The sequence below is a fragment of the Eleginops maclovinus genome, chromosome 5 (assembly GCF_036324505.1).
Source record: "Eleginops maclovinus isolate JMC-PN-2008 ecotype Puerto Natales chromosome 5, JC_Emac_rtc_rv5, whole genome shotgun sequence".
Lineage (NCBI taxonomy): Eukaryota > Metazoa > Chordata > Actinopteri > Perciformes > Eleginopidae > Eleginops > Eleginops maclovinus.
In genome coordinates, this window is record NC_086353.1 from 11,582,401 (window position 1) to 11,599,459 (window position 17,059).

At 40.2% G+C, this 17,059-nt stretch overlaps 1 protein-coding gene across 2 annotated transcripts in view; it reads left to right on the forward strand.

Annotated features, from left to right (window-relative positions):
* The window catches only part of plppr2b (phospholipid phosphatase related 2b), a 43,801-nt gene that overhangs the window by 9,530 nt on the left and 17,212 nt on the right, over positions 1-17,059 (forward strand). For both annotated transcript variants that reach the window (XM_063884809.1, XM_063884808.1), the window contains exon 3: positions 8,573-8,761. In XM_063884809.1, coding sequence (XP_063740879.1) covers positions 8,573-8,761 — 189 coding nt within the window. The remainder of the gene's footprint in view (positions 1-8,572; positions 8,762-17,059) is intronic.

A 17,059-nucleotide genomic window follows, 5' to 3' on the forward strand; every position in this document is an offset into this window, starting at 1 on the left:
GGGTGCTGAGAAGATGAATGCCTGCTTTGATCCTCTCCTTTTCCCTTGGTCCCTCTTTGTGTTTTACATTTTATCTCCACTTCTACGCAATCATACTTCCTCATTTGCTCTCTTTACCCTCCTCTGCCCTTTTGTTTATTTTACTCTCTCCCTTCTTTGGCTTTATTTCCCAAAGGCAATCTCTGCTTTACCCCGGCATATTTTGTGATATACTTATGTCTCATTAAGTGTTTCGTCCGTCTGTTTATCTTCTTCCTTTCTTCCTCTGCTGCCTCTCCCTCTCCTCTCTTTAAGGCTCTGCCCTTCCGGCTCATCCACTCTCCTCTATCAGTCGGATCATCTTTCTTGCTCTTGTCTCGCTCGCTGCGTTGTAATACAATCTGCTGACACCAGGCGGCAGTCCAGTCTGTTCTTTAGCTTGCCATCGACGTTGATTCTGTGGAGGTTTTTTGGGGGCTTTTTGTTCCATCATTTACATGCTATTTATGCTAATGATTGGGTGTGAGGGAAGAGTGATTTATGTTTTGTTCCTTAAGCTACAGTTGTTTGTGTCTTTCTGACTACTGAGTGTGTCTGTGGTCTAAAATCAGACCTTGAGTTTTTTCTGGTTTTTTAATCACCTGCTGAAAATCAGTGTGGTGAAACCCTAACTGTGAAACATTCAACGGCTCTTATAGGACTGAGTGTGATTATGTGAGCTCATCAGGAAATCAAATTACACGAAAAAGGAGGAGAGGTGTTGCAACCTCATCTCATGCTAATTTGAAGACCTTATTTGTGCAAAAAAAAACTGTGAGGATAGTAACTCCGAAACCAACCTTACACAAGTAAATGAAGCATTGCTATTTGTGATGCCAGGTTTTTGGTCCAAGGTTCTTGTTTAACCAAGCTGCGGTGAGCATATGCTATTCATTTGAGGCTGACTAATGAGTACAGATTCAGTAGAAATGGTTCAGGAAGAAACATGATTAGTAACTGATTCAAGAAGCAGAAATCTTTGTGTGCCCAGTTTGGTGTTATACCACTTAATGTTTGGCAACACCTTACTTTAAGTACTCCATTCATATGGTGGTAAACGGTGTAAAGATGAATTAATGATATGCAACAGAGAGGTTTATAAATGTATTTGTAAACTATAACTCCTCTTGTGGGGAGGTGTGATAGTATAACATTTCAGTTACAATTTTAGACAAATAATTTGATTATCGCACAGAGTACAACAAATATAGTTAGCAACTAACCAGAAGTGCAAAACAGCAGAAAGTGCAGAGTTGTTCAAGTATTATATATATATAATCATGTGACAGATACACACAAACTGAATGTATTTAAACTCTGAACATTATGAGGTAGCATAAACAGTAACAGCAGTGTAGATATTGGTAACGCTATAAATCAGGTACAGTATAATACGGACACTATCCACAGAATAAATATAATCAGGTGTTGATGTTTTAAATAATAATAAATAATTGATTGAGGTCACTCATCAAATTCAGTCAGTCACTGGGTATCCAGGGGCAGAGTGTGTGTGTGTGTGTGTGTGTGTGTGTGTGTGTGTGTGTGTGTGTGTGTGTGTGTGTGTGTGTGTGTGTGTGTGTGTGTGTGTGTGTGTGTGTGTGTGTGTGTGTGTGTGTGTGTGTGTGTGTGTGTGTGTGTGCGCGCGCAGGGTGTACAGGGTGTGCAGCTGTCATTGTTCAGCCAGGTGATAGCTGAGGTCCAGAAGTGCTTCCTGAACCTGCTGGTCCTGGTGCGGGGGCTCCTGTAGTGCCTCCTAGAGGGCAGGAGAGCAAACAGTCTGTTAATGTTCATTAATTGACACATAAACATATAATTCAGAGGAGGTCCAGGAGAGCCGTCAGTCAGGATGAAGTTCTTCCTTTTTAAGCATGCTATGCCTCTGTGTATAATATAATTGAAAGTATCTAAAATAATAAATAAAACCTTTTTTTATTTGGTTTCATTTATATTCTTTCTTATGTTTGATGAAAAGCAGTGGCTTGTAATCCCATATCGGGGGAAGCTAAATGTTGACATAATAAAAAGATATACATTAACAATATGTGATAACTGTTGCTATTGAAGAGATCCATTTAAATGAAGGCTTTTTAAAATGTTATCCCTTGCAGTGTGCAGAAACACAACCCTCACCAACATGTATAAATGGACACATCCTGCGTTTCTCATCTTCCTGCTTGCATGGAAATATTTAGTCAAGCCTCATTCAAAAACACATTAGACATTTTGACGCAAATTAATTTGGAGCAAAACTTAGCAGCATGTCTCCTGTTCACCCGGAGCAGTGTGACATTCGCTGTCTCCCAGCAGGGTGCTGTCATCTCATCACCAGCCTCTGTCAACGCGTTCTCACCTTCTGTAAACATGTTTGACTTTATCAGTTGACTTTTCTGCCATCTGGCCGCTCCACACAGGCCAAGGATAGACATGAAACACTGTTTGCATTAAAGTGGATCTCACAGTTTGGCCCCAAGAGACATTAGCAATGCCCACATCTATTTCCACCACCCTCTCCCCTTCCCCTAATACATTATTATGTCAAATTTTATTTTCCCCTTCATGGTTAAAGGGCTTGTGAGGGCAGAAGATTTTCTTCTGTTTCTGTCAAATCATTGGCTTTTGCTCCCTTTGACGTGAGAGGTATTAGCATTAAGGCTTAATTACACAGCAGTCCTTTTAGGATACTTAGTGGGTCAGCTAACAGGGGTTCTCATCCTAAATCTGCCTTATGTTGTAAACTCTATTTTCATCATGTGGTTTAATGTATGCTGACATATGTAAGGAATTAAACCAAATTGGCTTTCACTGCATTAATATCATGACCTATGGTAAAACCACCCCAGCTTATAAATTGTGAGTTTGCAAAACCAAATCTGTGTGAGTCATACAAAATCACCAATATTTACTTTTGTTTTTATCTTGATTGAGAGACTAAACTGCAGAAAGCATTAAACACATGACAGTATGTGTACATTATATGTTAAACTGTGTGAACTACATGATGTGCTTCTGCTGAGGCTGTTGTTTTTTATTCACTCTTGTGTTGAATGTTTACGAGGCTGTTTATGTTTGAGCGTGAGTTCTATGAGCCTTTGAAACCATTGTACGTTGTGTCTTAAAACCTGCATGACAGCTTTCTTTTCTTCATTTTTTAAAAATCTTACTTGTATAGATTTCTTCTGGGCAGAAGCTTTTGTTCTATTTTACTGGACTGGTGCCTTGCTCTCAAAAGGAAAAGAGAAGAGAGTTTGATTTGCTAGACAAAGAGGAGACAGGCGGGGTAAGTGTCTGGGAGGTTCTTAATCTCAAACTGTCAAATCTTTCGAGATGAAACAGTGAGGAACAGAACTGAGGGGCAAAGTCTGATTATTTGAAATGATATGCCTTTTATGTCATTTTATAAGAACTGATGAACCAGATACTATTCCAACTGCTAATTTTCATGAACAGCTATTCCCCCTTATTTAAATGTTCTACTTGTTAAATACTTAATGCAACATGAGCATCCCATTTCAATCATTTAAGTTTCTTAGCTTGCTATATCATTTGGTAATACATACGTTAAACATTTGTTCACATCAGCCATTTTGTGTTGGGAAATACATCTTGTAGGTTTGGGAAATGTCCTACATTTTCATATTGTTCTGTCCACAAAGTCTTTGATCTTCCTTGAATAACAAGACTGCAGAAAGGGGATCACCTGCGGTCTCACCACACTGCTACATCTTAGCTGGTTACAAAGACATGAATAAACTAGACACAGCAAGACCAATAGAGGTTCATCACAACAGCATGATAATCAATCAGCTCTTGTACTTGTATTCTAGCGATCTTAAACATAGTGTTGTAACATCATTAAACTCTCTTCTAATAGTCATTTCAAACAGTTTTGAGAGGCACAAACACATGATGTTGTCCCGCTGATAAGAGCAACACATATCACAGCATCACAAAATAATTATTTGCATTTTTCTCAAGGAAATGGAGCCTTTATGGGGTTTGGCTGTTAAGGACTTGTTGCATTGTCTAGATGTTTTTTTATCAATTTTCAATTCTCTTCAAGTTGCCGATTTGTTACCATAGTGCTTTTGTCTTAATCACCGCCTACAAGCCAGATTTCCCAAATGATCCCCTAATAAGATTTGTATTGATCTGAGAAATTCCCGAGACAATCTGTAATAGACAAGTACTATAGAGCCAGCAATGTAAATACATGTTAACTACCTAAAGACAAAGGAACACACACCCATTACACATTTTGAATGCGCTGCTGGAAAATTTTAACGGTTCAGCCAGGGTCAAACTTGGTGAAAGACCCTCTAAGTGTAGGCAACAGGTGTGACTGAGGATGATAGCATATCAGACAAGAACATGGAAATCTGATTCTCACTGAAAATCAGCTGTAGTTGGACTTTATAGTTATGTATTTGAGTCAAGATGGGAGGTTTTAAGGAACAATGAAGCAGAAATGAATTGGCATTGCCTGTGCTATATACTCTAGCTGCAGTGTGATAGTCTCTTACACCTCAAAATAGCTGCCTTGTGAAGACCCCGGGTTAACCGCCTGCGTGGATATGAGTCATGTGACAGAATGATGTCTGCAAATGTTGACGCTCCGTGACCTCTGGTTCATGCTGCACATGCACACAGAGCTTTAGAAATAATTTATTATGCAGATTAATATTCCAAGGTGACCTGTGCAGAATGTGCTAATTAGAAACTTGGAGTTGTGTTCACCTTTATTGTTATTTAGACAAACTGTCTTCGCAAGGAGAGTGTACGGGAAGTTTGTTATTATTTCACGTGGGAGGGGGAGATGAAAAGTCATATAAGAGCCTGTATTCAGGAGGGAAGACTCCTGAAGACTACTTTTACTGGAACTTTGGTATTTTTATCCTGCTGAAATATTTCACTGTGATAGTGTTGTCCCAACATTTATAAAACTCTTGTCTTCTCATGTTTTATTCTGCACAAACTGTTGTTAGATCTCTCACGCTGACAGTACCGTCATAAGAGCAGCCAATGTTAATGCTTATGTAGCGTAAAAATAGATGCAAAACAACATGCATAATCTCCCAGGGATGTTTTCCGCTGTTGTCTGAATGTTTGTTTAAACTTTGATGGGTGTTCGTAGACCTCCCTCCCTCCCTCCATCCCAACCTCCGTCGCTTGCTTCCTCCCACCTTTCTACACCTTCCTCCTATGCTCCCTCCCTCAAGCCTTCTGTAGCTCAGCGAGAAGAGAGGACTGGATGATAGAAAGAAATGTTGAACACACAGCATGTCAGAGTTCCTGTTCAGACATGGGAATGCACCCACATGCCTTGAGACATGGAAACACAGTCACACACCCACTCATTCAAACACACAAATAGCATGTACTGTAGATGGCAGAGAAAACAGCAAGAAACATAGAGCTGCTTGGTATTCTTAGAGTATATTGAAACAATGAGCTGGAGGTGTTTGTATGGCTGTTAGGTGTTCATGTGTGTTTTTGTGTTCTTCATGGGTTTGCTTTTAATGGTATGTGTGTTGTCAGCTAAATCAATGCCAATCAGTGCAAAAGCAATAGGATGTCTGCCACAAACAAACTGAAGTAGATCATATTTGCACATTAACATGGGAACGTTCAAATCTATTATTTAGATTTTGTTATTCATAAAAGGGAGGCATCCAATGGAGAAAAGGAAAGGTAAAGCAGATCCGACAGTGGAGCAGACATGTAATGTAAGGATTTCAAATGATGCCTTCCTCTAAAATGCGCAGTAAAGCTGAAATGTGTTACATGTACCAATCTCCCCTTCCCCTCCCGATGGCATTAGTCCAAATGGGGACTTTGCTGAAGAGGTTAAACATGTCGGAGGAGGTTTTCTCAGCTGTGTCTCACTTGTTCAGCCATCTGCCACTGTGAGACTTGTAATGCTTTAAAGCATAAAGAAGATTATTCATCACCCCTTCAGAACATCATTTTACTTTCACAGTGCAGGCGCAAAATTAAAAAGAAGTAGGTTGACATTTTGGGAAATATGTTTGTGTCAGATGAGAAGGTCACCCAGCATGATGACTTCCTGAAGTGTTGCCAGGCAACTAGTGTAAATCCCCATGAAGCCACTAGACCTATCTTTGTTATATATATATTTTGTTTTGTGTACTCATTGAACATACATTTTAGGGTGTTTTTGGCATCCCCTGCCGCCCCCCTCTGCCACAACACAGAATTTGGTTTCTATTAGTTATGCTAATATTATGCGCAACCAGGGCTGAAGAGCTTGACACTATTTAATGCACATGACTGACGAGGCGTAACGAGGTACAGGTGAAAACAATCCGGGCGGGCAAGGCGATATCAGAGGCGGGAAGAAGTCAAAGGCAGGAATTAAAACAAGACATATTAAAAAGAGTTACTTTAAGAAGTAAAACTACAAGCATAAACCCTAGGAGCATGACTATGGTATGCTACGCTAAGCTGACCACTCCTGGCTCTAGCTCCCTTTTTTGAAGTAGAAAATATAATTGTATCCACATTTCTGTAAATGTGGATATTTGTGTCAATTGTATTTACTAAAATGTGTATAATTTGGTATCAAACACAGAGTTCTCACTTTATAATACAAGACCAACTATACAAAGACACCATTTGTTGTACTTGTTTGCTGCAATTGTACAATTTCAACATTACATCAAAACCATACACTAAATGCTCTCCTACTTTATGAACGGAAATGGCATTCTTAATATACTTTGTTATTGACTGATGTTGGTTGCTGATGAGCGCCACCAGTTCATATTGTCCTCTTTGTGAAAACGTGTCGCACAAAATCTGAGTCTTGATAGCTGTGTCACCATGTACGTACCCTTGTCCATTTTCTCCCTCTAAAATCAATTAGACTCACTGATGTTTTGACCTGTCAGAGCATGAAGAGCACAGGTGGAACTAATAACCTAAATGATGTCTCCTTTCCATCAATTACTGCAATGCAATGCACTGATTAAATCTCATTAGTCACAGCTTTGACAGAGAATTCAACCTGTCTGCTTGAAAAAAAAGTTTATTCAGACGACCTCCTTGCTTGACTTCTGGCTTGAACATATGGTAATTGTTTAGATAACTATTATAAATCACTATGTGTAATGTCTATATATATATTCATTATAACCCCTTTACGGTAACAGAGCTTTGTGTAAACAACAACTTCCAAACTGTTGTTTACTTCCTGCTTCATGCTGAAAACAGCTTAGCTCGCCAGCAGAGGCTCCTCGTGTTTTGGTGCTGATAAATGTGTCCTTCAGTTACAACAGAAGTTCATCTGGCAGACATTAAGGCTGCAGATTATGATAAAACTAATCAGCAGTTTTCCAATATTTAGACTCGCATTCCTTTTTTTAGCTTGTAGTTTTTGTTTCAGGCCTATTCCCGCATGGCAAACTAATATTGCACAAACCTTTACTGTTCAGTTAAAAAAACTTACTATGTAGTTGTTTTTTGCCAGCAGGGAACAGGGCAGAAAGAGTTGGGAGTGCTGTTTACTGAAGTATAAATGAATAATTTGTACATCTCTCAGCTGTTCAGAAAAACCTGTTCTTTTATCTTTTTATCCTCTCTCTCTCTCTCTCTCTCTGTCTCTGTCTCTGTCTCTGTCTCTGTCTCTGTCTCTCTCTCTCTCTATGTCTCTCTCTCTGTCTCTCTCTCTCTCTCTCTCTCTCTCTGTCTCTCTCTGTCTCTCTCTCTCTCTCTCTCATTCAATCTTATCTCAATTGCAAATTCATTGTTATTATGAAACACTTTTGAAATCGTTGTGAAGGTTGTATGTTATGCTTCATAGCTAGTGCTTTGCATGCAGCTGGTATTTAAAATTAAATGTGCGGTACAATAACAACTTAGGTTTTGCAGATATACACACACACACTAAAATATGCACACACACACACACACACACACACACACACACACACACACACACACACACACACATGTAATTCTTCTCATCCTACCCTCTGCTTTTCCCAGGGTAGTTTCTCTCTCTCTCTCTTCTTTGACTCCTCATGTCGTCTCCACCGCTCTGCTCTTTTTCACCCCATCTGTGTCCCACCCTACCCCTCCCACCTCTCTCCCATCCTTATTCACTTCTTCTTCTCTTCCTTCATACCGCGTTATTTTCTTTGATCGCCCTCCATTTGTTTCTCTACCCTCCCACTCTGCATTCTCGCAGCGCTGAAGGGATCGCTCTCTCGCTCTCTATTTGTGTCAGTGCTCTCTCTTTCCCCCTCTCTCTGTCTTTCTCCTTATTTGTCTCCCTCTGTCTCTATCTCTCCCTCCCTCCATCCCTCTCCCTCTCATCCTCATCCCTCACTATCTCTCCATGCACACTTGATTCATTTTACACATTACCGGAGCATCCATCATTTTGCTGTGGGAAGGAAAATCTCTCTTTTTTTCTTGTTCAATCCGTGACAGTATTTTCCAGTCTTTTTCCCGCTGTCTTTTCTTTTCCCAACTCCTCCACTCTTTCTGCGGATCCAATCCTAAAGCTGGAACCAATATGTTTTATTTCCAGCTGGTCATCATGGCAGGGACTGTGCTGTTGGCGTACTACTTTGAGTACACGGACACGTTCCCCGTGCACATCCAGGGCTTCTTCTGTTTCGACAAAGCCTACTCCAAGCCGTTCCCGGGACCAGAGGACAACAGCAAGGCACCGCCTGTCCTCGTCTACTCCCTTGTCACCGCCATCCCCACTGTGACGGTGAGTCAGTGTTCAACTTGTAAAAAAATGTTAACTTCCACAGGTGCTCATCATGCACACACAGCACAGGATAATCCCCTACATGCATACACACACAATCAACCCCAGACATGTACCACGCACAAACACACACACATATAGTTCCTCATCTACACGTGGTGTTTGTGGATTGAAAGAGGGGAGAGCTGTGTAGGTGTATCCTCGTGGTCTCGCTGCTCCGTTTGTGTCGATGCGCTCTCTATCATAACCATGGCAACCAGCACTATATTTGTCTTCCATAGAGCAGTCGGAGAAAGCTACAGTGTACAGAGAGTCTGTCCTTCTCTCAAGACAGCACGGCACTAAAACAGAATTACACATCAACTCTAAATGGCTTCCCCTATTTTTGCAATAGAGACGGCGCAGTTTCCAATAGCTTGCGCCAGGCCGTCTTCATCCAACGCTTTAAAATGCATGTTGAGGCGCCTTTTAATAATTAAACATCAATACAGAATTGCAATTTGTGGGTCATGAATTCTTGGCAACAAGCAGTAGATTAAAAATAAATGTTTAAATGCTCTATATTCGTAAGAGTGTTATTACTACTAACTAAATCAGTTTAAAGTAAATATTGAAAAGCAGAGTAAAACGATGAAACATTAGAAAATACTGAATCAGATCATATTGCTTTACTCTGTTTGATATATATATGGTTGGATATTATTAATAATGAAACATAGCTTCACATTCTCATCAAAGCTCGGTCTCCAGGACTATCTGTCTTGTCCCCAAGGGCTTGTCGCTTTGATGTCCCACAGTTAAGTGGCATTATGACATGGTTGCCTCTGAGCCATATATCTGTGCAACACACACACACACACACACTCACACACACACACACACACTCACACTCACACTCACACTCACACTCACACTCACACTCACACACATTAAGGGAGTCCTGGGTCATTTGATTCAATGTATATGGAACTAGCCCAATCCCTTCCTCAGCCATCCAGCTCCATATATTCTTAGTTTATTGTTATTTAAACAATATTTCTGTATTTATAATAACAGTGACATTTAAAACATATTTTTAGATGATCTCTAGGGTAATTCTGGCACTTGTTATGTCTGTGAACTTTAAGTTTATAGGATTGGAACAAATGTTTTATTTTGATTTAAGTTTATGTTTTGGATCAGAGATGGTGCTTGAAGAGAAACACGTTCTGATGATTGTTTCTAACACTATTGCAAACACAGCCAATAATTAACTCATATGGCAGAACCACAGGTGCATTTTACATGTGTGTATGTGTGTGTGTTTCTTTGGAGCTTACCTTGCATTGGAATGAATGGGGGCTGCAGGCACCAGGGGATGTGAGCTGTGCAGAGTGGGAGCGCATTGGCGTGATTTTGCCTCAAGTGTGAAGCGGCTTTTTTGAAAGTCAGAGCATCTGTGTTCTCTCTCGCTCCCAGATAACGCTCCTTCCCACCAGCCTCTGTTCAGATACAATAAAAAAAGTAGTATTCATCTCTCTTTTCTCTCAAATTTGATGCCGACTTTTAGCTTCAAACCAAAATGGATGAGCTGAACGCCTGACACATACACTTTGTGTCTGTGTGTGACAGCTCATAGTGATTTTTGGATTTACCAGAAACTGCAAAAGTTTCTCTTATTTGTGCTCCAGACGCTCTCTCTTTTTGCTAGTGTCTCTTTGTGTAAAGATGGAGAAGCATACAATTCAGAATGACTGCATTTTCTTTACTGCACAGTCCTCCCGTGTGGTGGAAGCTGAGTTTTAAGAAATACCCCAGATTATAAACCATTTTTCATCAGCTCATTTTCAGACAGGTTTTGATATAAATGGATTAGGACAAAAGATAGAGAATCTTTTTTCCTGATACTACGGACACATATTTATGTATAAAAGACATGAAAAGGTGGATTTAGCATAATAGGTGACTTTAAACTTCCCATAATGCAAATCAAAGAGTCTCTCAATTCACCTTCCTTAGAAATCTGCAGTATTCCTAGCATTATCAGAGATGACCCAGATGACAACGTTTTTTTTACTAACTTGACAAAACTCCCTTTAGGGCCTGAAAGATATTATACAGGGAACATTTTCACAGGCTTAGTACTCCTTATGTTGGTGCAGTGCCCCTAGAAAAATCTCCACCTCAATTTGCTCGCTTTAAAGTGAATCTGATAAATCTTTGTTGAAAATGCTTTAGGCATAATCCTCTCTCCACTGGGAGACTGTGGCAGCCACTGCCCAACCAACACCGTCCCCTCAAGGCAAGTTGGGGATTATGATACTGCTTTAACGTTTATCCACATTAACACAAAAAAAGATCATATTACACTGTGGAGCTTTGATAGCACTCTGTTCAAATGAGAGTTTCCAGTGTTAGCCCCAAAGTGGCATGAACGTAATTGATTTGTAATTACTCTATATAACACAATCTACATGACGCTACTTAAATACCTTCATACCTTTTTATAATAACCTACCGAAGACTATACGTGGCTGTTTGGACAGAAAGTGACACGATAGCACAGGCACGACACTGGGTGCCCTGCCATCTTTGTTGCACCATCAAACATCATTAAATTACTTGTTAACAACAACTTGCTGAACATTGTGGAATACATTACTTATTTGCCAAGAAGTGAAACAATGCAACATTTGTTAGTGCTCAAGTATACCCTGAGCTTTTGTTTAAAAAAACGCTCCGCTGGGAATCGTCAATTTCTGATCTGTTTGGATGTTATACGACTTTTATGCTATCATATTATTGGTGTGTGTGGAGTGGTGTTTGCTCCAATACAAGTATTATTTCTGGTATTGCACAATAAGTCCTTGATACAGGTCAGTTTAGGTGGAATAACTACCATGAGATCAGGATTTTGTTCCTGCAAAAGCTAATGACTAACTACATTTTTTTTTTTATTCAAACCACAGCAGGTTAAAATAGAATCCGCCATGTTTCTTGAACCTGACTAAAAGCCTGAAACTGACAATGTTGGGCTTTAATGTCAAAACTAAACTTGGAATTATCTGAGCAGCACATGCCAGGGTCAGCTACATTTAGTATTGATGTGGTTACTGGATTCTGATTACAGCAGAATACTGTGAGAGTCAGAGGCAGAGAGAGACAAAGGGAGAGGAAGTGAGAGGGAAATAGAAGCACTTGTGTTGTACTTGGCAAATATGCCGTGAGTTTCAGTGGATCAGTGAAGGTAAGTGTGTGGGTGGATGACGGCGCACATCCTCTCCTCCATTTCCACTGAAAACACATTCTGTGTGTGTGTGTGTGTGTGTGTGTGTGTGTGTGTGTGTGTGTGTGTGTGTGTGTGTGTGTGTGTGTGTGTGTGTGTGTGTGTGTGTGTGTGTGTGTGTGTGTGTGTGTGTGTGTGTGTGTGTGTGTGTGTGTGTGTGTGTGTGTGTGTGTGTGTGTGTGTGTGTGTGTGTGTGTGTGTGTGTGTGTGTGTGTGTGTGTGTGTGTGTATGTAATGGAGAAAGTATATGTGTGCTGATCGCACATTACAAAACCACCCATCAGTTCGCACAGATAAGATGTGACCAATCACAGAATCAAATGTTAATTGCAGGCTTAAGATGCATGTGGCACAACGTGATCAACACTCACACTGTGTAAAAAAACACACACAGAAACACTTAGAAGCTCAATAAGAGGAAGTGAATGAGTTACGTTTTGAATGCAGCGGTTTGTTTTTTTCACCTTTTTTATGTGGGTCAGGAGCATAATGCTAAACACTTTTGCCCTGGAGAGCACCGTTCTCATGCTGCTAAATATAAGCTTCTCGTACGGAAAGCAAAGCGAGGGCACTTTTTGAGAGTGGAGACGGAGTGGGTTTAAAATGCATCACACAGTGTGAGGAAGGGGAGAATGAGCAACCCAAGAACCAGAAGTACGACAAAGGAACAAAAGCAAAAACTTTAAGAAGTTCAGCTGCGAAAACGCTGTATTCTATGATGCGTTAATTGGGCTGACTGTGATTTGGCACTGGGCACAAATGATTATTATTGAATCAGACTGCATAAGCACATACATTGTGAGCTCTAGCTTTAAATTGCAAATGATGAGCTGGTACAGAATGAGTTGGAAATAAACAACATCATTTTTAAAACCCTACAGTATATGCACAGCTTATGAATGAGGAGTGAAAGAGACAAAATAGGGAACAAGAGAGACCATTCGCTGCCAGTCACTGTCTTCTGCTGTCTGTTAAACCTTGGAAATAGCCTTCATGCATAATGCAGCTCCATGTGACAGAAAAATGGGGATTGGGGAAAATATGGAAGCAGACCATATCATCCACTCATGCCAGAGTCTATTAAGAGCTCTTGATTGACAGAAACTGCATTGTGCTGTTGTTGCCGTCATATCTTTAAATGCTCTGTATTTAGAAATGTTGCTTTGTTGTTTGGTGAGTTATCTTTTCCCTCACAAATAGACAAACACAGATGACGTTACATTATTTGGAGATATTGCTAGTGCTGCTACAATGGAGTTAGCCAGCATAACCTAGTTTGAATATATATGACCTTAACAGCAACCTTCATTTTGGTTCAGTTTGCTACTCTGACCACATTTTTTACAATCATTCTTGTAAATCCACCCAACAGAAATGGCAGAGGTGCAAGGTCCTCCTATAATATTTAAAAGAACAGAAGGAAAAACTGCTTCAAGATGTTTTGAGAGACTGAATCTCGATATGTTGCAGATTTAGTATCATCACTGTTACTTTTTGTACTTACCTATGTAACTTACATGTCAATATAACTCATTCTTGGCCATAAAAGAAACCTGGAAAACAAAAAGTAAATCCTTCACAAAATAATCTAAACTATTGGACTTATGACAAGCCCATACACACCTGTTGCCACTCTGCTCTGCCCGGCCTTTCCCGCCCACCTCCGGTCCTGCATCCTCCAATCACACAGCTGCTTCCCATTTACTCTAATTAGATCCACATCTAATAATACCAGCCCAGCTTCTTTGTTTCTTGCCAATTTGTCAGCATTGCAAAGCGGTTTTCTGATGCCTGTCCCTTACCTAGATGCTGAAAGAAGATATAGATACGGTCTGGTTATAAAGAATACTACCAGCAAGATTGTTACTGAATAAATTACCTTGGATTGCACAAAAACTAGAAGTATGATGTTGTATATTACAGAGACTGAATTACAAATGCAGACCCCGCAGTTATTTTTACCCAGATGTTTGCATCTTTTTTATACAGAGATACTTTCCCTAAAATGTGATCAAACAACCCACATACAATTAGTTTTGAAATGTGATGAACTGTATCACCTGTTTTTGCCAGATTCTTGCCAATGCACAGCTCCATTCCTCTGTCTACATGTCGCACCTGTTACCTGTCGCACTCTTCAAACTATTTTCCTGTAAGATATTTTCAATTATTTACTACATCACCATGCTGCTTCCTTGAGAATCTGTGTCCAGGTCCTTTTATTGTTATCAAAACCAGCCTTGAGACTGCTATATCTACATTTTGAACTCTCTAGTTCTCTATTTGCCTCAAAGATCAACACTGTTGCTGTCGGTCGAAGTTGTGAATTGACATGTCAAGCCGCCCTCCTTCTTCTAAGCTGCTGATCGTTTTGATTTCGAGGAAATACAAGTATTTAATTTTAGATTTATGTTATAAATACAATGTCACTAAACCTTATGATTAAGTAACTCCTCTCTAACTACTAGGCTAATCTTCCAGCTGAGGCAACATGCAGCAAAATCCAATCTTTTTGATGAGATCTCAGAAATGGGATGAAAATGTCAAATCTAACTGTAGCAACACTTTTTTTCCCTCTCACCTTGATGTGAAAATTGGTTTTAGTTTGAGGTAGACACATATGATTGGTGATGGGAGGCAGTAGGTGAGCCCCGCTACAGCACAGTTCCCCTGTATTAAGATGGCTCCCCCTGACTGCTCTATTGTTATGATAATGTTTAGAAAATTAGGTTTCTCAGAAAATCCAGGCTTTTCCTGCTCTCATTTTTCTCCTTTCTCTCTTCTATATTTGCTTTCTATTGTTATTGTAATCAGAGTTGTCATCCTTGACAAGCACCCAAAAGAAATCTGCACACACACACACACACACACACACACACACACACACACACACACACACACACACACACACACACACACACCAAAGCTCACAGATGTACAATCACAATACGCGCTGTAAAGTAAGACTGAAGTATGTTTCTACAAAGATCTTGAAAGAGGACAATCAGGAATAGATAGATACCTGCAATCATCCTTTTCTTCTGGCATTTTCGAATTGATTGCAATTGTCTACAGCCTTCTATTTTATCACACAAGCTGGGGAATCACACATAGACACATACTCAAGCACAGACTCCCTACTCACACACATCCATCCAACGCCAAATGCAAATTGTGCAGAAGTTTGCATACTGTTGAGCCGCGGGACAATCTTTCACAAATAATGGAGTCACATATGACAGACAGAGGAGGATTGGAAAGAGCCTCCGAGCAGCAGAAAATATTGAGATGTCTCACTGAAGTTCTTTTTTATGGGGTGGAGAGGAGATCACCTTCCTTGATGATTCACTCTTCTTCTATGAAAGACCAAGAGGACAAAAGTGATTTTGGCTCTGATCAGCTGCCAATTTTGTGTATACTGTTGCCATTTTGAGAACTGCAACCATCATAGTGGTATTTTTGGTTTGCAGACGGCTTAACGTGTAATGGAGTAGCGCAGTGTCTGAGATTTAAGGAACATTTTGACACACCAGGACATACAAATGTTAATAATTATGAATGTCATTAGGGACCCAGGCTACATGGTAATCATCAACAAGTGACAACAAGGAAAAAGATGGCTTTATGTGGACAGTAGAGGCCAAAACTAAATTCCAAAAAGTGAGTGGGACTAACTTAAAGTCTCGACTAATGTGTGTTGTCACCAAATCAACTAACATCAACCATTAATTGGTTTTGAAACACTCAATTAACTTTCAAAAAAAGTTCAAAGGGTCTCATTGTATTTCTATGAGCTAAACTTAGAAAATAATGTCCTTCATTCACCATATAGATATGTAAGACTCAGTGTGAGTCAGGATACTAGTGTTTGCTTATGGAAAGGAAGATTTAGAGTTGAAAAAACACAAGTCAAAGTTTAAGACTTGATTGGTGCAAGGGCATGAGACAAACAGGTTTAATTAAAAACTAAATTACAGTAAAACATTTGTGAGGTCACTCAAAATAGACAAAAGTGGAGGAAATAAGTATTTGATGCCCTGCCAATTTAGTTAGTTTACCCACTTTCAAACAAATGAACTGTCTGTAATTTTTATGGTAAGTTTACTTTAACAGTGAGAGACAGATTATCAAAAAATTGAATAAGTATTTGATCCCCTTGCAACCACAGGAGTTCTGGCTCCCACGGACCGGTTAAATAAGTCCTCTCGCTTTAAGAAATTACTCCTGATGTCAACTCGTTACCTGGATAAAAGACACCTGTCCACAGTCAATAAATCAGATTACAACCTCTCCACCGAGGTCAAGACCAAAGACAGGTCTTGTGGTCATGGTGGAACTAATGTGTAGGACATCATGGACAGATTATAGACCTGCACAAGGCTGGAATAGAAGACAAGACCACCAGCAAGCAGCTTGGTGAGAAAGAGACAACTGGTTTGATTATTAGAAAAAGGAAGAAGCACAAAATGACCATCAATCGCCCTCGATCTGGGTCTCCACCATCTAAGATCTCGCCTCTTGGTGCATCAGTGATCATGAAAAAGGTGCGGGGGTCAGCTAAGAACGGCCCAGGAGGGACTTGTTAATGATCTGAAGGCAGCTGGGACCACAATCACCAAGAAAACAATTGGTAACACACTGCGCCGTAATGGATTAAAATCCTGCAGCGCCGCAAGGGTCCCATGCTCAAGAAGGCACATGTACAGGCCGTCTGAGGTCTGCCAGTGAACCTCTGAATGATTCAGAGAAGGTCATGTGGTCAGATGAGACCAAAATCAAGATCTTTGGCATCAATTTGACATGTCGTGTTTGGAGGAAGAGAAAGGCTGACTATTACCAGAAGAACACCATCCCCAGCGTCAAGCATGGAGGTGGAAACATTATGCTTTTGGGGGGGGGGTTCTCTGCTAAGGGGACAGGGAGATTCACCACATCGAGGGGATGATGGACGTGGCCATGTATTGTAAAATATTGGCTGGAAACCTCATTCCCCTAAGGCATGTTTTGCAAGGGGATCAAATACTTATTTCCCC